The sequence below is a fragment of the Pollicipes pollicipes genome, unplaced genomic scaffold (genome assembly GCF_011947565.3).
Source record: "Pollicipes pollicipes isolate AB1234 unplaced genomic scaffold, Ppol_2.1 Scaffold_5724;HRSCAF=6776_pilon_pilon_pilon, whole genome shotgun sequence".
NCBI classification, from domain to species: Eukaryota; Metazoa; Arthropoda; class Thecostraca; order Pollicipedomorpha; family Pollicipedidae; genus Pollicipes; species Pollicipes pollicipes.
Window position 1 is genome coordinate 19481079 of NW_023596746.1, and position 25587 is coordinate 19506665.

The following is a 25587-nucleotide window of genomic DNA, read 5'->3' on the forward strand; positions in this document are numbered from 1 at the left end:
CTGGAGAGGGCGCGTTATATTTGTAGTGCGAGCCTAAAGAGGTGGAACGCATCCGAAACAGATCGGCATCAGACAATGAAACGGGGCGTTACAACGTTCCTACAGCAGGCCGACGTCGGGGCTGATGCTAAGCGAAACAAAGCACAAATGAAACTGACGGCTCGTTCGCGAGACGCTGGACGCCCGGAAGCAGTCGTCCAGGATTGCGCTGTGGTGCTGATCGGAGCGCCGCGGGCGGCATCCCGGACAGCTGCGCCTGACAAGGAGCGCGGCGAGGAGGTGCTTCCCACCTCTCCTGGCCGCCATTGCTGAGATAGGGTGACACATGATACAATGTCCACGACACAAACGGTCCATAGCGTCTCTGCGGTGCTCCTCTGCCGCCGGAGATCACGGCCCCGCCGGTGTGGCCGCGCCACGTCCGCCTCCCGCGTCCTCCTCCTCGGCCCGCAGCCATCGCACTGAACCGCCGCCTTCAGCTGGGTAGTGGCAGAACCGAAAGAATATATACTCTATACGAAAATAGGACATCTGTGACTAGAAGCGATCCGCCGGCCCCAGACTGCGCGCTGGATGATCTGCCAGCTTGGCATAACTGACGTCGCTGACCGGACGGTACGCCGGCAACAGCTTAGGTGATGATTCGGCAGCTCTGCCTTAGTGACGTCACTGACCGGGTAGCCTGTCAGCGATCACCTGCTCTCCGAATCATATGACAGTCCACCAGTGACGTCACTAACCGCAACACCTGCCGCCAACAGATGACGCCACTTTGGAGCATCTCCCAGCGATGGTCCGGGTGCTGGATTATCGACAGCTGTCCCATGACCTGACGGGCCGCACGATCTCCCGGTAGCAGCCTAGGTGCCGGATATCGGCAGCTCTGTCCCACTGACGTCAAGCGGCCGCGGCTACCCGGCGGCGTGGACGGTGCGGCGCCGCTACTCGGTGAGTTTGTGCCATTCGGCGATCTGTCGGCGCGGCGAGCTGGCGATCTCGGACCAGTGGTGCGCCGCCGACGGCAGCCGCTTGCCCTCCGGCGGCGGTGTGCCCAGCTCCAGACGACCAATCACCTGCGGACAGGTCAGCGCAGATCAGCCCCAGCTCCAGATCAGCTGCGGCCCGGGCAGGTCATGTCAGGTCAGATCACACAAACTATAGATCACTTGCGGCCCGGTCAGGTCTGATCATGTCAGCCCCAACTTCAAGTCGCCTGCAGCCTGGGCAGGTGAGCTGAGGTCAAGTCAGGCAAGCTCCAATTCCAGGCGGTTGATTAATTGAGATTAACTTATTGATTAACAGGTCAGGTCACAGGTAAATCACGTCAGTAGGCTGCGGCGCCACTAATTCAACAAGTGTGCGGAAGGAAAGACACCGAAATACCTACCCCGTTGCACGTCCCCAACCCAGCGCAGGACAGCGGGAAGTTTACGAGCTCCCAATTTAATGAATGCGGTAAAACTGTTTGCACGCCTGAACGCGGACCGACAACGGCTCGCGCTTCCCTGTCATGCTCTCATACGGCACTCCTCAGAGGTGACCCACGACAATGACCACCCACAACAGACGTAAATTTTGCTTCAATTTCTGGACGCCAACAGCCTTTATGAGAAGCCATACGTCATCCGAAGTTCAAAATGGGTAAGCAATACAGGTCGCAATAGAGAGATAAAACAACGAGACAAAAATCACCGAATGCTGCAGGATACTAGAATGAACAACAATAATTTAAAACAGAGTCTTGTGTGCGAAAGAATGAAGTCGCACGTAGGCGCTTCGGGCGATGAATGCAGTAATGTAGATAAACCTCAAAGATAGAAAGGATAGGTATCTGAACGTTCCTATGCACCGGAACCAGCGTCGTTCTGCGCGTTTACTTCGCTCCGTCGAATGCAGGTCTCCTCGCTGTGGTGTTTCATTTCGTCCAAGCGCTGTTGCTGCTTTGTAAAGCTATTAAAGGAAGAGCACTTAGATGCCCTAAGATAATACATCACAAGCCTGTCGCGTGTCGTGGAAGGCGTCCTGACCCGGACCCCGGTCTCGGGAGTTTATGACCATCGCCGGTCGGCTTCAGCGAGCTGTACCTCGTTTTTGGTGACTCGATCCCAGTCGAGCAGCAGGAACTCGAGCCGCACGCCGGCCAGCGAGTCGCTGCCGGGCGGCAGCTCGAACACAAACGACTCGTTGAAGACCGGGTTCAGCGTTCGTTTCTTCACGTGAGGTCTTCTTCTTGGTGATCCGCTGGCCGTTGCAGAGCAGGTAGATCTTGACGTACGGATCTGCGAGACACGTGGAGTGTCATCGGAGTCGATCCTTGCAGACATTGCGCCGAAGTGAAACGGAGATCCAGTCTAACGTGTGTCGGCGGCCTCCCTTATTTATGGGTTGCGTCATAATTCTAACTCAAAATTACACATCACCGCCATGGCAAATCCTTCATCGTTCATGACGTCTCTTTCTGGGTTGTCGTTCGGTCAAGCCATTCAAACTGTAATCATGTGAAATCGCTCATACCAGCAATTAACTCATGCAAGCTGTGCGAAATTGATCGCACAGGGTCATGCATATGAGCATACCAGTTACGTCCACATCTCGTGCCGGAAGTCTAATTTGAAGGACGGCACAGCTGTTTGTCATGTTGCGTGAAAAGAGTACCCGGTGCATCAGCGGCGGCACTGACCAGAGAGGCCGGTGATGTCCATCTTCGGCAGGTTGCGAGCCTTCAGGACGACGACGGTCAGTCTGCTGGCGGCTGGCTGGTGGCAGAGTGACACCAGCAGCTCTCCACGACCCTGGCTCTTCATCTGCGGCAGACGGCATGGCGCTTGCGCTGTTGTGACGTGGAGATGCACCCCCCCCCCCCCCCCATCCGCGACCCTGGCTCCTCATCCGTGATAGGGGGACACGGCATGTGAGCAACGGTGATACAGGCATGAAAACAGCTCCCCGCGATCTTGGTTCCCGTCTACGGCAGAGGGACGGCACAAGTGAGATAGAGTGACACGGAAATGCAAACAATCCGTACAACTAGGTTAAAACGGCTACTTCGGTGATGTTTCCCAGGTGGACCTAAGCCAAGCAGTGATGTTTCGAGATTCCTTGACACGTCGAGGATTTCCAAGGTAGCCAGAGGGCACCAATATGATAAGGGATAACCCGAAACAACGGCTTAGCTTTGCAAAATCAACAGACGTCTGTACTGATACGAACAACACTGGATGCTTAAGATGAGATCACCAAAATAGTAACCGGTACGGATGATTGTGCTCTCGAGCCATCTCTCCTCTCCAAGTAAAGGCACACAATCTCACAAAGTAAACCGTTTCCAGACTCAGACAAACCCATGCCCGCATTGCCAGTGTTCCCGCCCCAGGAGATCGTCGGCATCGCCGATCCCGACGACACGCGACCCGCCGGGGAGTTGGCCGCACGGCACGCCATCAGCGCGGGTCGGACGCGATGATCAGCAGCCCCGTCAGCGGTCGGCACCGCCGCGGCGGCCGTCCGTCAGCGGGCCGGCGGAGCGTGCTGTCCGCGGCGGCGACGGCGGCCGTCGCGGCCCGCTGCAGCCGGCGCCCCGCGACGCGCCGCGTCCGGCCAATCACAGCGCCGGCCGCCGCCGCCCCGGGCGACGGACAGCTGCGCGGCAGCACGCGCCAAGGAATCGATGCCGAACGACGCCTTGTGGTGACAGTCTTCGAGTCACGCGCTGGTCGAGGGAGATTTAGTTCAGCGTTCGGGTACGCTCGGCCAGCTCGCTTTCCGGATTATTTTGTAGTAAGTAAGCCCCAACACAACCGCCGTGATGATGTTCGATTGCGTCCCGCTGCACATTGACTGAGCGCTGAGTTTGGTTGTTTGGATCAGAGCCCGTTCGACCAGACATGATCACTTCAGGGCTATGGGATGAAGACAAATGGATAACAGTGGGGCAGGACTACATACGACGCGGGGGGGGGGGGACCACCGAGCTTAGCTCACGTAGGGACCCCTCAGCGACCGAAGTCCCTCTCCAGAGGGCTCTCGGCTCACTCGTGGCTCACGCATGCAGCCTGCCCCGTAAAAGCGCGGCGTCGCGAGGATTCAAGGTAAAACAGGACAGAGGATAAGGGGGCTGGATGTTCAATCACTAATCGCGTTCTGCGCTCCATAGTAAAATAAGCTGGGTGTCCTTACCGAGTTATTGCGTTAATAGGACCTGACATTGGTTAACTTGAGAACAGCGCCATAACCGACAATGTGAATACAAGTAACTAAATTTAACTCACGAATAAACATACCAGAACGCCAGGAGAAAAGGCCAAAACAGAGCACGATATTTGCTTCAGTACCACAACGGCGACACCTCGAGCGCCGCCACAGCCAACTCTCGGATGATGGACGTACTACAAAAGAGTGCTAGCATGGCAATTTTACACGGCTAAGTTGGCAGCACCCCAACGTCATACAATGTACCCTGACATAATCAAACAATGACACATTGAGAGGGATATTTACTAAATCTAGAAATGCTGTTGTCTAGAGGAGTCTTTTCCATTTAAAGCCATACCAATAATTATAAGGGAGCCTATTTCATCACACCTGATGCTTGCTTCAATGTCTTTAAATGTGAAATATTCCCTCTACACTGCACATCTGGGTATCCAGAACCACGGTGTTCTATTGCCCGCGGTGCCCGCCGTTCCCGTCAGGACGAGGGACAGGCGACGCCATATAGCCTCAGCTGCTGGGTGCGACGCTAGGCCCCACTGATGACAGCGGACGGCATCAAACAAAAATTCTCTTACGACGATGCAAGTTGAATAGATGAAGAGCAGTAGAGATAAAGCCTCTCGACAACTAAAGCCCCGATCAGCGTCCGTCACTGAAGTGCGCAATCCCAGGAGCTGCATAGAGCTCTCAAAGGTGCACTGCTCGCTGTCTCCCAAACAAATCTGTGATTCAAATAGGGCAACTTTGTGAGCACAATCAACAGTTGCTGGCTGACGGATAAGGTAGGCTTTGTACCATAATCTTAAGTCCACGAATTAAAGCGCAGTTCGTCTTCAACTTGCGTATAAACAGTCCAGCTTGCCATTGCTATAGGATATTGATTCTTCCATCTAAGCGATCGCGCCAATTAAAGCTTTCCAACTTGTATTTCTGAAACGAGGAGAGCAATAGTAGCGCAAAACAGCTAGTTTCAGCTATTATACACCCACACGTACACGCACATGCACACGCACCTCAACATATATATATATATATATATATATATATATATATATATATGTAAATTTTGTCGTTTACACCTTTTGCTTTCGTTTTCAGTGCCGTAACGCTGTGGTAAAATGTATATATATATATATATATATATATATATATATATATATATATGTATGTATAGAAATGTTGCAGCGATGCGTTTGGTCCTAACATAAGTAAAAAAAGTTCAACTTGACGTTGCTTCAGAGTAATGACTTACATAGATTAGGGAATTGGGTTTACACTAAATTTTAAACCTTATAATCTGTAGAACGAAGAGCGTATTGACGCCGCAAAAAGGTCATATTTTTCCCGCCTTGTCTTCCTCTTACCTTACCTACATGCAAACGAAAATACCGCCGCTCGCACAAGTTGTTTTACATTACAGCAAGGTTACGTTATGGTGTGAAGTAATGCCGAAATGCTGGTGCACAGCAATTCTACCAGCCTCCAAAAGGATGCATGTTGAAATGAAAAATGTGGTTAAACTATTGCAGCGCAGAGAGCAAGGGAATGGCGAAGAGGACACCGCTTGAACTTGTGTGCATGCCACAGATTTCTACAGCTTTAAGAAAAAACACATTTCAGTCACTTTAACCTTAGAAGGCCACCAAGCGGCGTCTCTTTCGTTCATTAACATGAGCGACAATAATGTCGTCACGTCGAAAAATGAGATACCATGCGTCACGGTGAAAAAATGCGTGACGTGGTAGGGGAACTCTCTTCATGACTCAAACCATTTTGTATGACTCCGAAACCTATCTCCCAGCATCCGCAGTTCTGTTACCCTTCCCATGCCGCGAACACATGACCTCAGCAAAGGAGCCATCCCTCTGCTTCCGCTCGTACAACACTGTACCTATCAGCTCTGTGCACAAAAGATGCGCTCACTTGCAGATATATGGCAAATGCCATCATCTTTTACTGAACGGATACAACTGAAAAGACGCCTCGAAGCGATTGGGGCGGCGCCGGTCGTTGTTCAAACTTCATCCCGTGTTTTTACCGGATTAATATGAACTAAAAGCTACCGTTATCCGTCCGCACTCGCACCGGCATCCGAGCAAGTTTTACAAAGTTGGCTGCAGCCGGCAGTCGGCGGCAGCGAAAAGAAGGCTCTTCTGTGTCGTCGACGCTGCATCTGCTGCGGGGCCTGCGAGCGGCCGCGCCCGTGGAGCGCCGGTCGATATCTGCCTTGTCAGGCGATGCCCGCCCGCGATCGGAAGATAATAAGAGGCAACTCCGGAAATTGAGGGCCTTATCAGACCCCAAATGATTTTCATCGGCGGCCGTGGTTGTTTTCGAACGTCGCCGTGTCGGGGAAATTCGCGGCACGCGGCGGCGAGACAGAGCGTCCCGTCGCCGTCCCTCAGATTGCCCCGCCAGCTCCTTCTTTTCCCAATAATCCGCCGTTAATGATGCGTGTCATTCGCTTCCTCGGCGCGTATGGCGGCGATGGGCGGGCGCCGAGGCCTCCAGACAGTCTCCGGGCAGGCTCTGGCAGCTGCTCGGCAGAGCCTCGGAGTCACTGGCGGCCACAGCCGACCGACAGTGTCTCAGAGCCACTGGCGGCCACAGCCGACCGACATTGTCTCGGAGCCACTGGCGGCCGCACCTAACGACAGTGTATCGGAGCCACTGGCGGTCCGCAGCAGACCGACATTGTCTCGGAGCCACTGGCGGCCGCACCAAACGACAGTGTCTCGGAGCCACTGGCGGCCGCACCTAACGACAGTGTCTCGGAGCCACTGGCGGCCGCACCTAACGACAGTGTCTCGGAGCCACTGGCGGCCACACCAAACGACAGGGTCTCGGAGCCACCAGCGGCCACACCAGAGCCACTGGCGGCCGCACCTAACGACAGTGTCTCGGAGCCACTGGCGGCCACAGCCGGCCGACATTGTCTCGGAAGTACTGGCGACCATAGCCGGCGGGCAGGGCATGGCCAGTACTGACGCCCGGTGGTACCCGCCCAGCACAAATGGCGGGCACCGCCGGCTCGATGCCTCTCATTAAAGCGCGATTTGTCCTCAGGTATGGAATGAAACTGTACTATCCAAAGGAGAGTGAGCCGTTTCATTGGCTTGCTATAAAGACGCCTCGCCCCCAGTCTCCACACCGCGGGGCTTGATTCCGGATTGTCGGATTTCATTCCATCCACTATCACCTTCAGCCAATGGATTTCGCTCTATCGATACTTAAGACGCTACTGGGAGAGATCACGGTGGGACATCGTGGATGACTGCTATGCCAAGCTCGCAGTTCATTATGCCCAAAGAAGCCGTTTCATGTGTCGAACCAGTTTTCGCGCTTCTTTTGGTACGCTACGTACGCCACAAATATGACCAGAGTTCTGCTGCTAACCGTTCTGACATAACTAAATAAACCCACCCACAAGCGTGATCCGTGTTTCGGAGCAGCAGGAAGGTCTCTGCGGAGTTCCGCATGCCAGCCACCGGCCGCTGACATGCGGAACTTGGCGGGCCGCTGGCATGCGGAGCTTGCCCGGCCGCTGGCTCGCGGAGCCCGGTGGGCCAATAGGCTACGGGTCCCGGCTGGCCGGCAGGCTGCGGGCCCTGGCGGCGCAGCTGTGCCTGCTGACCTTGATGCTGCGCGGCGCGATGGGTCGACTGAGTTCACAGGTCGTGTCCTGTTCGGCCAGCTCGACGCTCGACATCGGGCACAGCACCTCGCCAATCACGTCGTCCCTCGAGTAGCGGTCGAAGCTGAGCACCACGAAGTGCAGAGTCGTGCTCTGTAACAGCCGGTCGGTGTCAGGGGGGCCACTGTAACGGCACCCAGCGGCGCGCTGGCGTCAGTGGCGCCGCCATCAAGGCACCTCCGGGCCACGCCGCCCTCCTCCGGGTCACGGGGGACGGGCGCGGACGGCGCCCGGGCTCAGCGGCACGATATTTCTCTCGACGTGAGCGAACTGCGCAGAAGGATGCTTTGAGCTGAGATTCTCTTCTACACCATAAAGCCAACGTGGGCCGCGTTTGATGGTCTCTTTCAGTGCAGGTGCGTGGACATTTACGGTGAGAATTGTGTAGCGCGTTTTATCGCATTAACGGGAATATTCCACATTTGAAGACGTTGAACAAACGTGAGATATCATGAAATAAGGTCACTTAAAATTTTTGGTATACTTTGATGCGGAAGACACCTCGCTAGACACATCAGTTTCTCTATTGAGCTGATATACTGCTCAATACGTCACTGTTCGATTACGCCATCGTACCTTGCACAACATTAATTGAGATCCAAGTGACGACCGCTATATCTGAAGATCACGTTCACAAGCATCAGGTATAAACGACTCGACAACTATTTTTGTGTTGGACTGGATCGCCGCATGGCCAATGGAATGGCAGGATGAAATGGGATGAATAACGTTATTATGGCGTCATGGATGACTGGGTGATCTTGAAATAGTCTGCACGAAATACTCTGCTTATTTTCTCGGCGTGTTGCTCAGAAACCGGAGGGATTTAGATCTTAAGAGGTGCAGGCCCGTGAACTGTGCGGTATGATGTCCAAGATCGCTATTTCAGCTCAAATCCCTATACAAATGTGAAACACTCCTTTTGAACCTCCGCCTCGTATGAATGAAAATCTAACGGCATTTTGCCAGAGTGCTTAGCCATAGTGAACGTTTTTGGTTACGCTGCCAGCCATCCAGTCAACAGTGTACTCTCTCGGCGAAAAGGCAGCTAACAAAGGCACCTAGTCCAAAGACGAATTACCCCAAGCTTGGTGAATTGAAATGCGTTTCTGTAGAAGAAAAAAACATTGCGGCTTCATTGTGTACGGTTCGGCAATGTTCTGCTTCTAAGTTCGGGAGAAAGCCGACAGCCTGCTAGAGAACAGCACACAACAATGTGAAGTACTGGCCTGATTTGCGACCGCGTTACATTGATGCGTATATGTTAACAACGGGCCAAGGCGAGGTCTGCAGAACACACCGGCGCTAACTCAACACACTGTCGTGCTTCTCCTCAATGCCTGAAAGATATGGGGATGATAGGTCTGATGGAAATATCTCTATTGACCGGCTCGCCTGAAACAGGATGACCACGACTGTCGAAAGTTTAAAAATCGTAATTTGACACAGATCAGCGAACAGCATGTTTAAGCAGGTAAACGTATCCTGACGCATAAAACAATAACAGATCAAATTATTCATAATTAAATAGAAATGATAATTGAACAAACGTTTTTGATTTCCGCCTTCCTTACGCCTAGGAGGAAAACACATCTGAATTTTAAGATGGGTTGGCATTATCCTTTGCGATTATCGGGGCCAGCCGATAGAAGGTCATCTATGCTTCACAGAACGGTACCAAAGGCCAGCAACAACTCTATTTTACAAGCTGCAGTCTGATTTCCTTCGGAAAACATCACAATTATTTTCATTTGCACCCTTGCATGTGCTCAGTACCACATCATGCAGTTTCGAAGGTGCACTGGTCAGCTGTATTACGCCCAAGGTATGCCTTGGGTGAATAAGGAGCATCAGGAGGAGCTACGCAGGTCGGTCACCAAACGCTGGCTTCGAAGCAGCTTCGGCATGACAGGCCATAATTTCCTGCACTGTAAACGACGCCAAGCTCCGTTGGAGCTATAAACATGTGCCTCAAATAAGTTTCTCGCTTGTTGCATTCATGGCTAATCTATGTTGTGGATGGTTGAATCCCCAAGATTTCAAACAAAATGAAGCCGAGAGAGTTGACCGTTTTCCAGGGCCCACCCTCCGTGTCATTCAGACGCGCCCAGCATCACCACCGCCTCACCTCCAGCTTGTTGAACTGGATGCCGTAGAAGGTGAAGTCCTCCTCGTAGACGGGGTCCTGGGTGTTGCGGAGGACGCGGGTTTTGACCTTGTGCTGTCGCTCGGGCAGAAGCTGCAGCTTCACGTAAGGGTCGCTGCCGGTGCCGGCCGCGCCGCGCGCCGGCAGACCGACGCATTGTACGATTGTCACCAGCAGCGCGGCCTTCTCAGAGTTGTACCTGCGCCGCGGGCCAGGCGGGTCGGATCAGCTGACGGCGGCGTAATGCGGCGCAGTATTCACAACGAAGCCCGAAGGAGTCGCCGAGGCCAACATCGTAGACAAGAAACAGGGCCATCACTTTATGTACTTTGGAAACTTTTCCCTTCCCGATCCCCAATGCTGACTTAAGCTGCTAAATGTGCCTCTACTCCCCCACCCCACTGAATATGAGCAAAAAGGGAAGGACTACTGGACTAAGGAAATGCAGACGATTTCCCTGAGATGATGGTACACTAGGTACATGAAGACATCATTTCTAGTTTCGTGTTCATTTTGTGCCACATAGTATCATGCAGATACCTTGTATGCTTATGTTATTCCAGCCCCTTTATATGCAAGCCAGCCTACAAATATTAGCTGGAACGGCATAACAAAAAAATGGACTGCGACCTGCGGCAGCTTTTAAGTAAAAGGCTTTCAAAATACAAAGGGTTTATGACGTTGGACAGTTGCTTATCACGAACGTCACAAATCAAGAACATTGCCCCGGAGAGCGACAGATCCAGCCGCACTTCTGACCCCCATTGGTGGCACCTCTTTCCTTTCCACTTCCGCAGGACGCGAAAACCAACATTGAATGTGAGAAAAAAACTCCCGCGCTTGTCCTGCAAAAGGACGAAGCCAAACCAACCGAGCGTCAGTCGCTAGATTACACCCGGCATTTCCACACAATCCCACCCCCGCCTCCAAAGCGGCCACATAAACAACCGCGTTGTTTTCGCCCCGCACCATTTTGACACGCCCACACCTCGTTTCGCGGGCGCTCGGCCGTCGCCAACGCTACCGCTCCCCGGGGGAGAGGGGCCTTCGCCTGCGGCCTCCTCCCCGCCGCCCCCCCCCCCCCCCGCCGCGCTCTGTTTTATTCGGCTAACGAGCGCTGATGACAGGAGCGCCGGCCGGCGGCGGCCGTCTCCGGCGAGCCGCCGGTCAACGGAAGCGGCCCGCATCAGCCGGGGACCCGGCCGGCCTGCATCAGCCAGAGACCCTGCCGGCCAGCCGGCGCCGAGTCAGCCGGAGCGAAGCAGACGGGACGAAGAGAAAGGACAGGGCAGGTGGCGGGAGAGGGCGGAGAAGTGGCACGCAGCGGATGGCAGCGAGGTGGAGGTTGCGAGAAGGAGGAGAGAGGATGGAAAAATGAGAGGGAGAAGAGGACAGACCCAATGACAAAAGGTGTTGAATGACAAAAGGCGAACGGTGGATGCACGGAGAAGGATAAAGGGAGAACGGAGGATGGACAAAAGAGAACAGAGAGCCAGTGGAGCGTATGGAAGAGGTCAGAACACGCTCTCATGCAACTGCCGATGAAACGGGTGTACATATGAACGCCACCGGGATAGCGTGGAAGTGCACTCTGAACACACAGATAACACCGTGTAAATAAGCGTTTGCATTTATCACAGCGCCTAAGGCGTGGCTTAGCCGCCATCCGGCGGAAGATTTATTATCCTGAGCCAGCGAATGCTTAGAAGATACAGAAAACCATTTTGGATAATGAATAGTCCTTGCCCCTGTTTAAAAAGATGCTTAAGCGACGTTTCCCAGATGATATCCCTGGCGCGGTGATAATATTGCGGCCCAACATTAGGGTTTGATGTTCCAAATGTCTCTGCGTGGGTTCGGCAAACCTATATGGACCATTAAAACCATACAAAAATGTTGGAAATACTGCTATTAGGGACCATCCATAAATTACGTCACTCGTAAAGGGGAAGAGCAGGCTTACGCTCAGGCACGGTTGCAAAGCTGTAACGATTTTTATTAATGTTTTGACAACACAACCAGGGGGATGTTGCCAAGTGTAAGTCGTGCGTTACCAGGAGGGGGCAGCAGGGGATTGAAAATGTCAAAAAAATCGTAACGTAAGTTATGGAAGGACCATCGCAAAATATTAATTCTTCGTGATGGTTGCATACATGAACAATGGCCCTATACGCATTAAGACAATCCCATGCGATGAACCCGTTACCAAAAGTGCGGAAACGCATCCAAAACTGGCCATTTGAAGAGAGCCTGGGTCCGGATGGTGACGTCATACAGCACTGTCAACTCGCCGGTCGGCTTTCAGATGTCTTTGGTTCACCGGGGATCAGGCTGGCGAGAGCGCTCGCTGCGACGGCTGGTTCACCGGGGATCAGGCTGGCGAGAACGCTCGCTGCGACGGCGCTTCATGTACCGTGAATCTTTTGTTGCTAGTCCTCAGAGCGAAATGGATTAGGAAGAAGGGTACACCATACTGCGTGTTTATTCAGATATACAGTTCTGGAGGGGTTATGTGACGGAAAACAACAGGCAGTCTTCTATCATAAAGCAACGCTTCGCGTATCCTTAAGAACTTCGCGGAGCGTAGAAAAAAAGCAAAATGGACTAATGAGGCGCGAAAAGGAGTGCAAAAGTATGCCTATGCTTAACAGCGCTCGGGGTATCAAGTAAGGAGTAAACTTTGGTCCAACAATATATACGTCCAAGATCTAAGTAAGCTCCATTTGAAGGGTGAATAAATTTCAAGCAATTATGAAATAATGAGATCAGGAATGGGGACTACTTATGCAAAACATCAGCTCAGCTGTAACGGCTCAAGTGGTTAAATTTGCGTAGCGGAGTGGATTCCAGCTCAGGTTTCTTCTCGAGGCATACAAAATGCATGCGGGAAAAATACCCCGAGAGCTACTGTAGAAAAAAGCTTGCGAAAGCAAGCGCAAAACGTGCTTTTCATTTTTATCAAGAACTTTGTACCGGGAAGTGACTAAAGACCGTTTGCACGGCGCTAATTCATTGCTGACAACACAGCCATTATTGGCTTATCTAAGCCAGACTTGTTTCTGACCTTGACTCTGAGTTAGAGTAAGAGTCAGGAGTCAGCCTTTGGCTGAATTAGGGTTGTGTCGAACCGGCCGAAAGCTCAAGGAGTTTGAGTATGGGAAGTAGTCCGAGTCTGAGAAAGAGTCTGAGTCTGAGTTCAGCCAGCTATCACACCCTGATACGGACGCTGACTTGTGTCAAATGACGAACCGTCCGGCTGATGACCTGACCTGGAAGACGACCTGCCCGGTCTGATGAAGATCCAGCTGCCACTAACCTGACCCGGAAGTTGAGCTGGCCCAGCTTGGTCGTCTCGGGCTCGTCCTTCTTGGGCGGCGGCTCTGACAGCTCGTTTTCGGTGAAGCTCTTAATGGAGCGGGTGGTCGTCTCGTCGCTGGGGCTGGGCGTGTGCAGGCTGGGCGTATGAGCCCGCTCGCCCGGCTCGCCGCCGCCATCTGAGCCAGAGCCGGGCGTGGCCGGTTTGCCGGTGGGACTGGGCGACTTCTTGAGGTAGTGGCCCTGGCTGCCGGGACTGCGCACGGCGGTGGGCCGGCGCAGGCCGACCGAACGCTCCGGCGGGCGTCGGTAGATGAGCTTGTGAGGCGGCGAGCCCCGGCGCCGGTAGCAGAAGCACGCCACGGCCGCCACCGAGAGCAGCAGGAGCGCGGCACCCAGGCAGACGCCAATCAGGGCCGGAGACGACACTGAAACGGCGGAGAGCGGTCAGGGAAAGGGACGACACTGAAACGACGGTTAGGGTGCAGGGCAGGGGACGACACTGCAACGGCGGGGAGCGGTCAGGGCAGGGGATGACACTGAAACGGCGGGGAGCGGTCAGGGCAGGGGACGACACTGCAACGGCGGGGAGAGTTCAGGACAGGGGACGACACTGCAACGGCGGGGAGGGTTCAGGACAGGGGACGACACTGCAACGGCGGGGAGAGTTCAGGACAGGGAAAGATATTGCAACGGTGGGGAGGGTTCAGGGCAGGGGATGACACTGAAACGGCGGTGGAGAGGATGGACAGGGGACGACACTGCAACGACAGGGAGAGGTTAGGGCAGGGGACAACACTGCAACGAGGAGGGGGCAGGCAGGGAGGTCAAGATAAGGGATGACGCTGCAACGGCGGCGGGGAGGTCAAAACTGGGGACGACATCGAAACAGCGGCGGAGAGGTCAGGGTTGATTGGGGACGGCACCCCAACGGTGTCGCGGAGGTCAGCACAGCGACCGACACGACACCGGGAGACATTGGGTGACAGCGCTGAGGGACAGGGAAGCAGGACGATTAGAAATGGAAACAGCGTGGAACATCTACGGGCGGACATCGGACAGAGGTCGGGAGGCGCAATAAAAATGCACGTCAGTATTCAGACATCAGATGTCGAAAACACACCGGAATCTCGAAGCAATGATATAAGTTGAGGCTGGGAACACGTCACGACACAACAACAAGAGTATCGGTCAAAGTTGAAAGCTGAGGTCCGCAGTCTGTCCAAAGCTGGGTCTGCAGTCGGTTGAAAGCTCATGAGTGCACTGACCGGCCTTATGCCTGCGCGGACGTGGTGGCGATGTTCCGAGCTAACGACAACTCTGCAGCTTACAACGAATTTACACATGTGAACCGTTCATCCTCACCATAAGACATACGAACAAAATAAAGAGGATTTTGGCAACTCCGATCACAGGCAGCGGTCGACTGAGGGGGGGGGGGGGGGTGGAGGGGTTAACGGCCACGGCAGTCATCCCGAAGCAATCTCGGCGTCGACCGATGTAGACGATGCGCTCTCGAATGCAGACGATGCTGACAGCAGCATTGTGCTTAAAGCCAAACGTCAGACGCAGCCCTAAGGCGTGAGAAGTCCGCGATCATGTTCACCAGCGGTCGTGCCTGCCCAACTGTCAGCTGAACTCTCTTAACTCGGCAGTCATTCTTCCCAACCTGAGACTGCATGCCCACGGCAAAGCCGGTGAAATGAAAACAGGGAAGAAAACGATATGGGGAATTCAGTTCTACACAAAAGTAATAATTTCCAATCTAGTTTTCTTCCTCGTTCTACGCAGTCTTTAAATGAAAGCATTAAAATGACAACAAAACTTTCTTTTGGTCAGGTGAGAAATCAGCATTTAAAGTTATTTCAGTTTGATAGGCGTGTGGCTAAGCTTTGACATGATTTTGCGAGGCCTACCACTGGTAAATGATAATCCTATGTGCTCGCACGTCAGATCAGTGATCTGTCGACAGACACGAAGACATTATCGTGCAGCGACAAGGTCGTGTTAGCTCACCACCCGGTATCAGCGAGAAGCCTTCGAAAGAAGGCGGTGAAACCGTTGCAAAGATCTCCGATGCGGAGGAGCTGGCAAAGTTAACATTAAATTTATCAGACATGCAAAGTTTCCGTCAAAGTGCAAAGTTTGAATAGAAGGTGCTAAAAGAAAGGCGGAGGGATCGGTCGGCACATTGTTCGCCGAGTAAAATCAGCGTAACTGATCCTTCAGTAGAGCAGAGGGCTGACTGAACGACTTAACTTTTCCCAGCAGCTTGACTACATTATTTCGTCGCCTAAAAAATGAACAAAGTTGTCCTTCATGTTCTGCTCATTTCAATCTAATCTCGCATGAGAGGCAGCCAGGCGGTTTTGATTTTCTGTTGCCGGTTGTAGAGATCGCCGCCTGTTGATTGCTCAGCCGCGTGAGTGTGCCGGAACTTCCGGCGTCGTTACACGGGCGGAGCGGCCGCCTGGGCGGCGTTCACCATCGCCAAACGTCGTCCAAAAGTCACAACATGTGACTTTAAATGTAAGTGCGCCACAACAGTCACTATCGAGTGGAGTGTACTCGCTTGTGTGTGATGCAGACAACTGTGACGCCATAGGTAACAACACAGATGGGTACTTCGCACTTTTTTCCTGGTGACCTGAAGCCATAGCCGGGGCGGGGGATTTACCACTGGCTAAACACCAGGCGAAAAGCTACGTTCGGTCGGCTTATGCCATCCGACGTGATGATGTGCACACGCACCCAGCGCTCAGCACACATGAGCCCTGAGCGCTGGGTGTGGGCCACCGAATGTCTTCAGTTCTGTGGTTCGTGCTAGGCCAGCTCTGCGCCAGCTGATGGGTTTGGCTTCCAGCCACATGCAGCCCAGCCTACATTAGTGCCTACGGTGATAAAAATGGATCACAAATTGCCCCCTTGTCGGTAGATGGGGTAGTTCGGCGCTGGGAAATGTCTCGCGCTCGCTTGGCTTTAGCCGAACACTTTTGCGCTCGATGTCTGCCCTCCATCAAACGTGATTGGATTCGGGCCGTGTCACTAAAACGCTAAATTGGTTCACAGAGGATTGATTCAAAGGCGTCCCTACTCTGAAGCATACACCGTGTTCGTGTTCAGCAAACGATGCAAGAAGAAAAATCTGGTGGATATGTCGGATCACGATATGTCGTGATCGCAGCTAAGAGAGCTGCATCAAAATATCATACGTTTCTTAACTCAGATTGTTTAGTTGACCATACGGTTTCCCATCAATTTTGACAGTCCGTATGGGTATTGCATATGATTGCTGTCAATTTCGCGACAAATGCGCCAAATGGAGAAAAGGTACAAGTCTAGCGCAGTCTCGAAAGTTATATGCGGATTTCACAAAATTTCATTATGCTCTTATGTTTGAACAGTTACATTTGCTTGAACGACATTAGGTTCCGTTTTCGTCACCACTGCCGACCTTTCATACGCAAGCCCGCCGAGGGTTGCTGGTTCGAGTTAGTCGAAAACAAAGGCTATTTGCAGAGCAAGTAAGATCATCTGGAGTGCACACATCACTTGTTATGATCTAGGCCTACGACAGCTTGAAATTCTACAATCAGGTTATTGATTACAATACGCTGCTAAAAAATCTGTAGGATTGCTCAGTCATTTTCCAGACTTGGCAGAAGCGCGCTTGACTATGAACGGCATTAAGCACAGCGTTGGTATGTGACTCATTGAGTAAATAATCAATGGTTCCCGTTTAACTCAAGCGTTAACCTGATGTAACTCGGGGAACAAATCGGGCCCCTGACTTCCCTTCACGGGAAATGGGACGGCGTATTCCAATGACGTCATCAACTCATGTTCAATCAGACGACTCCTCCGCACTTCGTGGCGCTGCTCTCAAACCAACATTACGGACAACGATGACGTCGCGGGACGTCGTGACTTAGCGGTCAAGTCGCCAGATGACCGTGCGTGGTATATAGGGCCTTGGTTCAAGTGACCTTTATAAGTGCCTCAAAACGTTTATTACAAAGCCTCTTAATATACTGAATCCGTGATAGAAAGGCCATCGCACCACGCAGATAGCATACGGAAGATGCTGCTCAGCATGGCAGAACTGCAATTCTGTTCGTATTTTTGTCTCAGAGATCATCGAAAACAACGTAATAATTCCGTGACCAGACGAGGTAAAGATATTAATGTTCAAACGCGAAATAAACAACTTTATACAGTGCATGATAATTTACACTTATTTCCTGCCATTTAACGGCTCAGAACGTACTCTGGAACATCCGGTAGCCGGTATGTCGTTCCCTAGGCGCGGCTTTCGGGTCTGACCATTTTTGGGAGAGATGTTTTCATGTCCGAAATACTAATTCAGAAGCACACAAGTTATCTCCAGGACAGCGAGTGATGACGTCATTTCAAAGCTAACGTTGAAGCATTTTCAGTAGATCTGTCCATTCAATCTTTTCGGAGCGCGGCCTCTGAATTTCAATACGCTTGGTGGCTGGGTCTCTGGGCAACAAGGTTACCGACAAAGTGCACTTTGTATAGCCTCTTACAACTCGTGGAAATTCAATTCTGCGCCCAAGGTACAAACCTGAAAGAACAAATTCTTTAGCGTGAAAAAAGGGCAGCACCTCCCTCAGATAACAGATAAGGGAATTTACAACCAAATGGGGATAGTTTTTTTAAAATACAAGTTACAGAGCATTTTGGTGAAGCATATGTTTCAGCCCTTAGAGCTTAATTTAGCTTTCGGTCGGGACAGTTGAGACAAAAACATGAAACAGGTTGGTCTGTCAGCATGCTAAGATACAATCGCCTAGCCATTTCCCTACCCTTGTGAGTATCGGATAATCATGTGATAAGACGAATACTGGCCGTGTCCAGCATGCCACGAAAATGCGTAACTGAAATTCGGAGGGCTTAGACGGATGTTCAAAGGACGATTAGAATCCTGAATCCTGAAAAAGGGTGTTGAATCCTATGATCCCGCCATAATAAGGTCTCAAAAAACTTACTCTCGGCCACAACTACCACAGTTGCGCTGTTACACGGACTATGCAAAGTTTCCTCATCGGTGTTTCACAACAAATATGCTCTGCCGACGATATGGTATAATGCCATGTCAGGAATGGCCTTCTTTGACGCCTGCTAGCGATGAAAGCAATCATACTAATGACAGCGAGATGACGATGAAACCAGCGATGAGGCTGGACAGGGTCTCGTAAAGAGCGCAGGCTTTCATTGCAATGACACGGTCTGCTTTTTCACACTTTCTTCCAGACATGTAACATAGCACAAATAAATCTGCTCGCTTGCGAAAAAACTGATGGGGACCAAATTGCAGAATCCAATTTTTACGAAACCAGTGGGAAACAGGATCCCAGGTTTTTTCGTGTGAAACACCAATGGCTCAAACATCCGAAACAAGGTTTTGGCTTGAAAGAACTACCGATAATCAAGACGAAAAGCCACTTGTTTAGAAAAAACTGGAACCATTAGTATGAACCCACTTTTGGAAAAAAAGCCAACCAGAAACAAAACCAAGGGTCTGTTGTACGCAGGGAACCAGTACGTGCCCAGTTCCATGCGTTGTACCACGTGGAAACCGTACCCACGGTCTGTTTTTATGAAAGAACCAATGCAAACCAATGACCTGAATGTTGTCAATGACGCGGTGCCAGCCCAGCACTGTCGTCGGGGGCCAGGGGCATGCTCAGCGCTGCTACTCAAACTGCCCCTCTTTCTCATTTATGGGAAAAGGTAAAACGGTGTACCATGCGTTCTTCAGGGTTACTGACCTGTCACCTGTTTCGTGGCAAAAAATAGCGGTCTGTCCATTGAGGGTACGTTTGCATAAAGTCCATGATTTTAATACCGGTTTTAGGCCGTTAGCGCGTTTGCCAGTTACAGAAAACTTGTCATGGCATAGCCGTGCTTTTGTTTCCCATTTTTGAGTGTTTATACACCTGCAAGATCACTACCGTGAATTGCAGGCTTGTGGGCATCCTCGGGTTCTAGTCCTTACGGTAAATTATCCACAGTTTTTTCTGCGTATCAATACGAAGTGAAGATAAGACATTACGAAGGCCGTCCCACTCCGCCACTATCACATGCGTGTGCGACTCTGCGAGTGTGAGTGGCACTTTTGTATTTTTTATTCAATTCCGCCTTGACAGAATTTATATTGATGCCCGGCACATGATGACTTGGTTTAACAATAGCTTTATGGATTATTTTCAACACCTGACCTGACTGGGTCTTGATCCGAATGACCCGTATTTCATTGTTGCCATATCTGTCATTCTCGTACGCAAACAAAATATTTCATGGGCTTATGAGACTTGAGCTTAACATGAAAACTGATCCTGATTTAACTTCGAAGCATTTTCTCCAAAGATCACATGTATTGCTAACGCATCTTACAGAATTGCTCTGCCCCTAGCAAGTAAGGTAAAGAAAATAACCGCCCACGGCAATATAGTTTAGCTCTCAAAATCACCACAGTGTACCCCACACTAAGCTTAAAGAATGGCTTGTGTCGTAAATATTACTCAAATATGCAATCATGATTTCTCTCCCTCCGTAAATTTCTCCCAAAGGACACCGCGTCGTTGCTAGGAATTCGTTGTTGTGGCGCGCGGCGTCGCCTGCCTCTCGCCCTGGCAGGAAGGGGCGGTCGTTACCAGAATCCAAACAGCTTTTTCAAACCAGGGAAACCAGTTGCTAAACGAACCTTCACGCTTGACAATCACAGCATGAGCCTCCTTTGTCTGTGATTTTTACGAAAAGCGTTCTACCTCGACTCTAAATCGCCTATTTTCCGCGCTTCAGCGCGCGCGGTTTTTCCACAAGGTTCCAAAGGAAAAGTATCCACGGCGTCGGAAGGAGCCGAAAATGGAGCTCGGCGCGTGCCTCGTTTCGCGCCGCGCCCGACTGCTCTGTCATTCTCTCGGGAAGGAAAACATAACTCTTTAACTCTCCCGCTCACATGCATTAATTTCCCACCGCGACCAACACAAAGAGCGGCCGATAAATCCTGCTGTCGCGATAACCCCCGCGGTCGCCGGCGCCCTCCAGCCATCCGAGGCGTCCGCCGCGCTCGGCGCCGCTCAAAGGCAGGTCGGCGTCGACACCGGCGGAAGGCGGCACCGCCAACTCTCTGTCGGCTCAGCAGCGCCGCTGCCAGAAGCCCCAACAAAGCTCGTGAAAGGCGGCATTGTGGCGGCCGCGGAGCCCGGCTGTCGGAGGGGCGGCCACGCGCACGACGCAGCGCGTCAGCAGGCCGTGGCGGCGGGGCCACCGTCAGCGTGCAGCGGGTCCCGAGCTATCCCGTGCTGCGCGGCAGCCATATCACACTCGGCAGCCGGCGGCGCCGGCACCGTCCGAGTCGTCCCATAGGCATCGTTATGGAGTTACGCATGCATGCCGAATGGTCCGCTTCCTCGGCCTTAGAGCGACAGTCACTCCGACGTTACGTATGAAAGTGTCGACTAAAAGCTGCCTGGGGGTCACGCTGCGCGCCTCGCCGGGCGTCATCCGCGCCCCTGAACGGTTCCCAACCGACTCCCATGCAGTTGCGAGCAGCCACTCTGTCCCTGCGGCACAAAGGGCGCAGAATCACGCCCCACAACTCACCTGCAAAATGTGACACACTGGCCAAGACTTCCAGCACCATCCTCCGCGCACCTGCCAAGCTCTGACGGCACAAATCACCTCACGCAAGCCGGGCGACACAAGACGGCGCCGCGACCAAAGCCGTGCCACGTCGCGCATCCGCCAACTTGTCCGGGGCTGGCGGGCCGCCGCCTCCCAAAGGTCACGCCAAGGGTCAGAGGCATCGCCCGCGGCAGCCGAACGGTCGCCAGCTGAGAGGCCGGCGTGGCGGCCTGTCTACCGTTGGTACAGGTAGTCAGCCACGTAGTCATTCACCCAGTCCATCTTCAGGATCTTGTAACGCATGTACTGCGTGAAGTACGCTGTAGAGAACTTGACGGCCGCTCGCAGGCGCTTGTTGATCTTACGCATCGCCTTCCGCTGTGCCAGCTTTCCGGACAAGTCCTTGAACACGAGCTGCGGCTCGCTCTCCGTATTTGCGGCATCGCGCACCTCAACGTTTTCTCCCATACTTGAAGCGCACGCTTCGCCAGCTAGGTAACTACTGGTGGGACACCTCTATCACGCTTCATCGCGCCTGCCGATCAGAGTCCGAACATTGCCAGCTGTCTGTTCGCTAGTCAACGTCATTGTTTTATCTAACGCATGGCATATCTCATTTGGCCGGTGTACTGTGCGCGTATGGGAGGGGAGAGGGTGTGGTCATTGTAGCATCGCGCATCGCATTACCGTGGCCGATACACACTGGTGAAAAAGCTTCCGATCTACCTGATGTGATGGGTGACAAAAACAACGCTTTTGCAAGCCAATTGGTGACAAAATTGCGAAAATGGAGAAAATTACAGCAGACCAGACCATAGTGCAACAGACCATCCCAGCTACACAAAACTCATCTCGGTGTGCGGCTTGGCATTGGTCTGTGTTCATTAACGCTTGCAGCATGAGCATAAGTGGAGCACATGTCGAAACGGTGACTTTTCACTGATAAGTAAGCTGAGCCACAAGATGTTGACAAACACAGTAGCTTTATTTAAATAGTTTTAACAGGTGACAGAAATATACTGCAGACTATATTATATCAGTGTTGATGTCACAGATTGGTGGCGACACAGTGCTTTTCCGATGCCCCTCAGATCAGTGCTTTTTGCCAGATTTTGTCCGGCCATGATTCACTTCACATGCGAAACGTATAAAATACCAAAAATCTAAGGCTCATTACTAGTCGTGATAACTGTGGCTGGCTACAGCGTCTTGCGGCGAACTTGCTCAGTTTGCTAAACAACGTTTGAAGCGTCGTGTCATTTGAGACATGTGCGGAGTTAAATGCTCTGCTGGTCTAGGAGGCTTGTTTGTGATAATCAGAATTATAGCTTCAGAGGTCAACGGAGGACGTCAGAGGTTCATCCGGGCCTTTCTGCTGCTGAGAGGGGCAGCGGCTTTTAGGCATGATGCTGAGGTGTAGCTGGTGTAAGCCTCTCGCACTACCTGTCGCGCTTCAGGCTTAGCGTTCTGACCGGTAGACAGCCGTCAGATAAAACGCTTTTAATTGTCATTATACTTTATGTGGAGCTAAATAAAGGTGTTAAAGGTGTTCAAATATGTCGTTTGCATCTGTTGATACCAATATTATATCGGTTTCGCACTAAGTAATTGGGATTACGTCAGGAAGTGCGAGTCCTGCGATGGCAATGCTTATGGAAGATGGCAAATGTTCCCAATGCGTCCAGTTGATCGCAAAATGACGTCACAAAACCAAACGTGATATTGGCTTCAGGTGCTTCTAGAAGTATGTTATCGGTACATGTAGGGCTAAAGAGATGCAGCTTTGCAAAACACGCAGAGATGAATTTGTCTCCGAAATGCACCTGAAGCAGTTTCCTCCCCAGATTTTTCACACTTCCTTCACACAGTTGGGTGCAGGGGGAATAGTTTCTCTAAATAAATTTTTGGGGCGTTGAGCCCTACAAAGTATGGGAACGGAAAAATCTAATGCAAAAAATGATAAATAAAATATCATTCAAAAAGTAGGAAACTACTACCTCGGCTAGGAGGCACGTCCCATCCCAACTAAGTGGGAAATTAAACGCTCCTAGGCCGCTGATGTTGAGGATGGCTTTATCTGATAATTTGATTAAGTTAGTCTTAACTATCACTCAGGGTTTGCTGCCCAGAAAATGATACTTCAGTGCAATGAAATCCCGAAACAAAAATGTTTGGTGGTTAGGCCACATTGTATTCCAGTTGTTTTTGTTCCTTGATGCATCGCATTCAGAATAATATTGCAACGTTTCTAAAAAAAATACTTCAGCTGACAATTCGGACGGTTCCAAATTTGGTCGGCGAGAAAAAAGGTACTTTTTCGCCCCTGGATACATATCCCCAAATCAACTAAGGCTCAATGTAATGCCCCCAGCGGCCCCTATCGCATTGTAGCCGGTCCACCACGGTAGCGACGGCAGGGATTACATGACTAACGACAGCGGGTGCCCCCTATCGCATTGCACCCGCTCCATCACGGTAACGGCGGGAGGGATAATGTGACTAACGACAGTGCCCTCCCCCCTCCCCCTATCGCATTGCAACCGGTCCATCACAGCAGCGGCGGGAGGGATTATGTGACTGCCTGCAGCGCACACCTTAGACGTGATCACTCACTAGAATTAACGCGTCACCTCATTGATATCATTGTTTTTTTTTATAAAACACGGCCAAGAACGTCAACACCAGCGCAAAATAAGCAGCCAAAACATTTCACTGCCAATAACCACTTAAAACAACCCGCAGGTGACATTCGTCAGTTTTTTTTGGGGGGGGGGGAGAGGGGAGGGGAGCAGAAACCAACTATTGCCTGTTGTAGGCTGCGGGCCATCGTCCAGACGCAGCTTGTGTCGCCTCAAAGCCAAGAGTTCCAGCCGAGCGCTGCGCGGCCGCTGCGTTTCATTTCGCTCGTCTTCATCAGGCCATTTGTATGCATGCCTGCTTATCACTGACAATTACGGGACGCGTGCGTCGGCTGGGCAAGAGCTTGCGGGGCGGGGCACTGTTTACATCCGTGAACGGGCGCTCTTAACGCCTACGGTGCGCGATACGCACGAACACGACCAGATGTATAAAAAACCCTGGCGTCTCGGCAAAGTAATTACACGATACGAGACAATGCAATGTAATTAAACGGCGCCGGCTCGTGTCACTTGGATTCACAGTTCCACAGAGAATGAATTCCTTACGGCATAATTTGGGACGAGGGCGACCGATTCCGTGGTATGCGTCGCATTATTACAAAAATTTCACGACCAAGCGCCAGTGTCAACAGTGACAGCGCACACAGTTTGTTAATGTGCGCAAAAGTGCGCAAGAATCATCCGGTGGCAAAAACAAAACTGTCCACCAAGCACCAGGTAGGACCCATGCCTTGTTACTCCTTATGAAGCAACCATGAAGCGGCCGTTCTGCGACGAGCGCGATACATCTACCGAAGCACCACACGGAGGTTGTGTGAGCATTGCGCACAAAAGGGTCACTTGGTATGGAAGCCCTGTTGCATTGGTGATAAAGTAGGAAGCCAAGGGGAGTGCTCCACATTTGCATGGGGTTATGAACTAAAGCAGCCATCTTGACGACCTTTCTGTACAGCCCACGACCCTCTAGTGCCTTTTCGGTGCACCCCTCTAGTGTCTGAGCAACATGCCCGCGAAAGTGGGAAGAGCATTTCCAAATCACCTTGGTATTCATGACGTCATAATGACGTCATTCAGATCCTGCCATTTCATAAGCGATGCGGTGACGTAGGCCGAAAAATATAATGGTGAGTGATTCATATCTGACGCTTATAAGCACGATTTCCAGATATAACGGCCGTTAATTGGCTCTCAGACAGTGTTGTGCCAGGCACAATGACGTAACCAAACAAGTGACTTATCGAAAAACATATTCAGTAAACAGAGAAACCGTGTTGTCTGGAGCAGTCTTTTCTACTTGAAAGCATACCAGTAGTCATAAGTGAGCTTGTTTCATCACATGTGGTGCTTGCCTCAACATCTTCAAATGTGGAACATTCCCTTTAACGGTGATCTCAACATCTCAGGTTATTTAGAGATGTAACTCCACGCAAATCGATCTGCGGCACGGTAATGCCGTTGGTCGGGAGCAAGATTTAAAGACAGCTTCATTCGACACGCAGCCGCTATGAAGCTACATCAAATTAAACCATGGGGTCAGGGTTTCCGGCATGACGAACGGATTATAATATATATATATATATATATATATATATATATAATCATTCTGTATGTTATTTATTTCAATATTCCAATCATCTATTACACGAAGCAGGCATCGTATGAAGATTACGCTTTTTGACGTGACTGTCATGACCCCAAATGTCATCTCTGAGCGGTCTCAAAGTCCTCAAGACGATACGCTGCAGCGGCTGCTTACTCTCGACTAGTCAGTCAACGTGTCAGTTTCCTTGACATTGGCTTTATTGGGAGCCGCGCTTTTGCTCTGATGGTAGATGAAACGATGTTTGGCAGTTACCAAGATTCATCTGAATTCGCCTTTTGGTCCCAACTTCACCAAAGGGAAATTTGTTAACCGGCTGGAAAGGCTT

The 25587-nt window shown here is 51.5% G+C and overlaps 1 protein-coding gene across 1 annotated transcript in view; it reads right to left on the reverse strand.

The window, feature by feature from the left end:
- The window catches only part of LOC119103545 (synaptotagmin-11-like), a 67649-nt gene continuing 42062 nt past the window's right edge, over nucleotides 1-25587 (reverse strand). The window contains 7 exon segments of the mRNA XM_037227127.1: nucleotides 1-1073; nucleotides 2085-2219; nucleotides 2221-2279; nucleotides 2681-2804; nucleotides 7847-7999; nucleotides 10035-10251; nucleotides 13369-13795. Of these exon segments, the coding sequence (XP_037083022.1) occupies nucleotides 942-1073; nucleotides 2085-2219; nucleotides 2221-2279; nucleotides 2681-2804; nucleotides 7847-7999; nucleotides 10035-10251; nucleotides 13369-13795 (1247 nt within the window). The 3' untranslated portion in view covers nucleotides 1-941.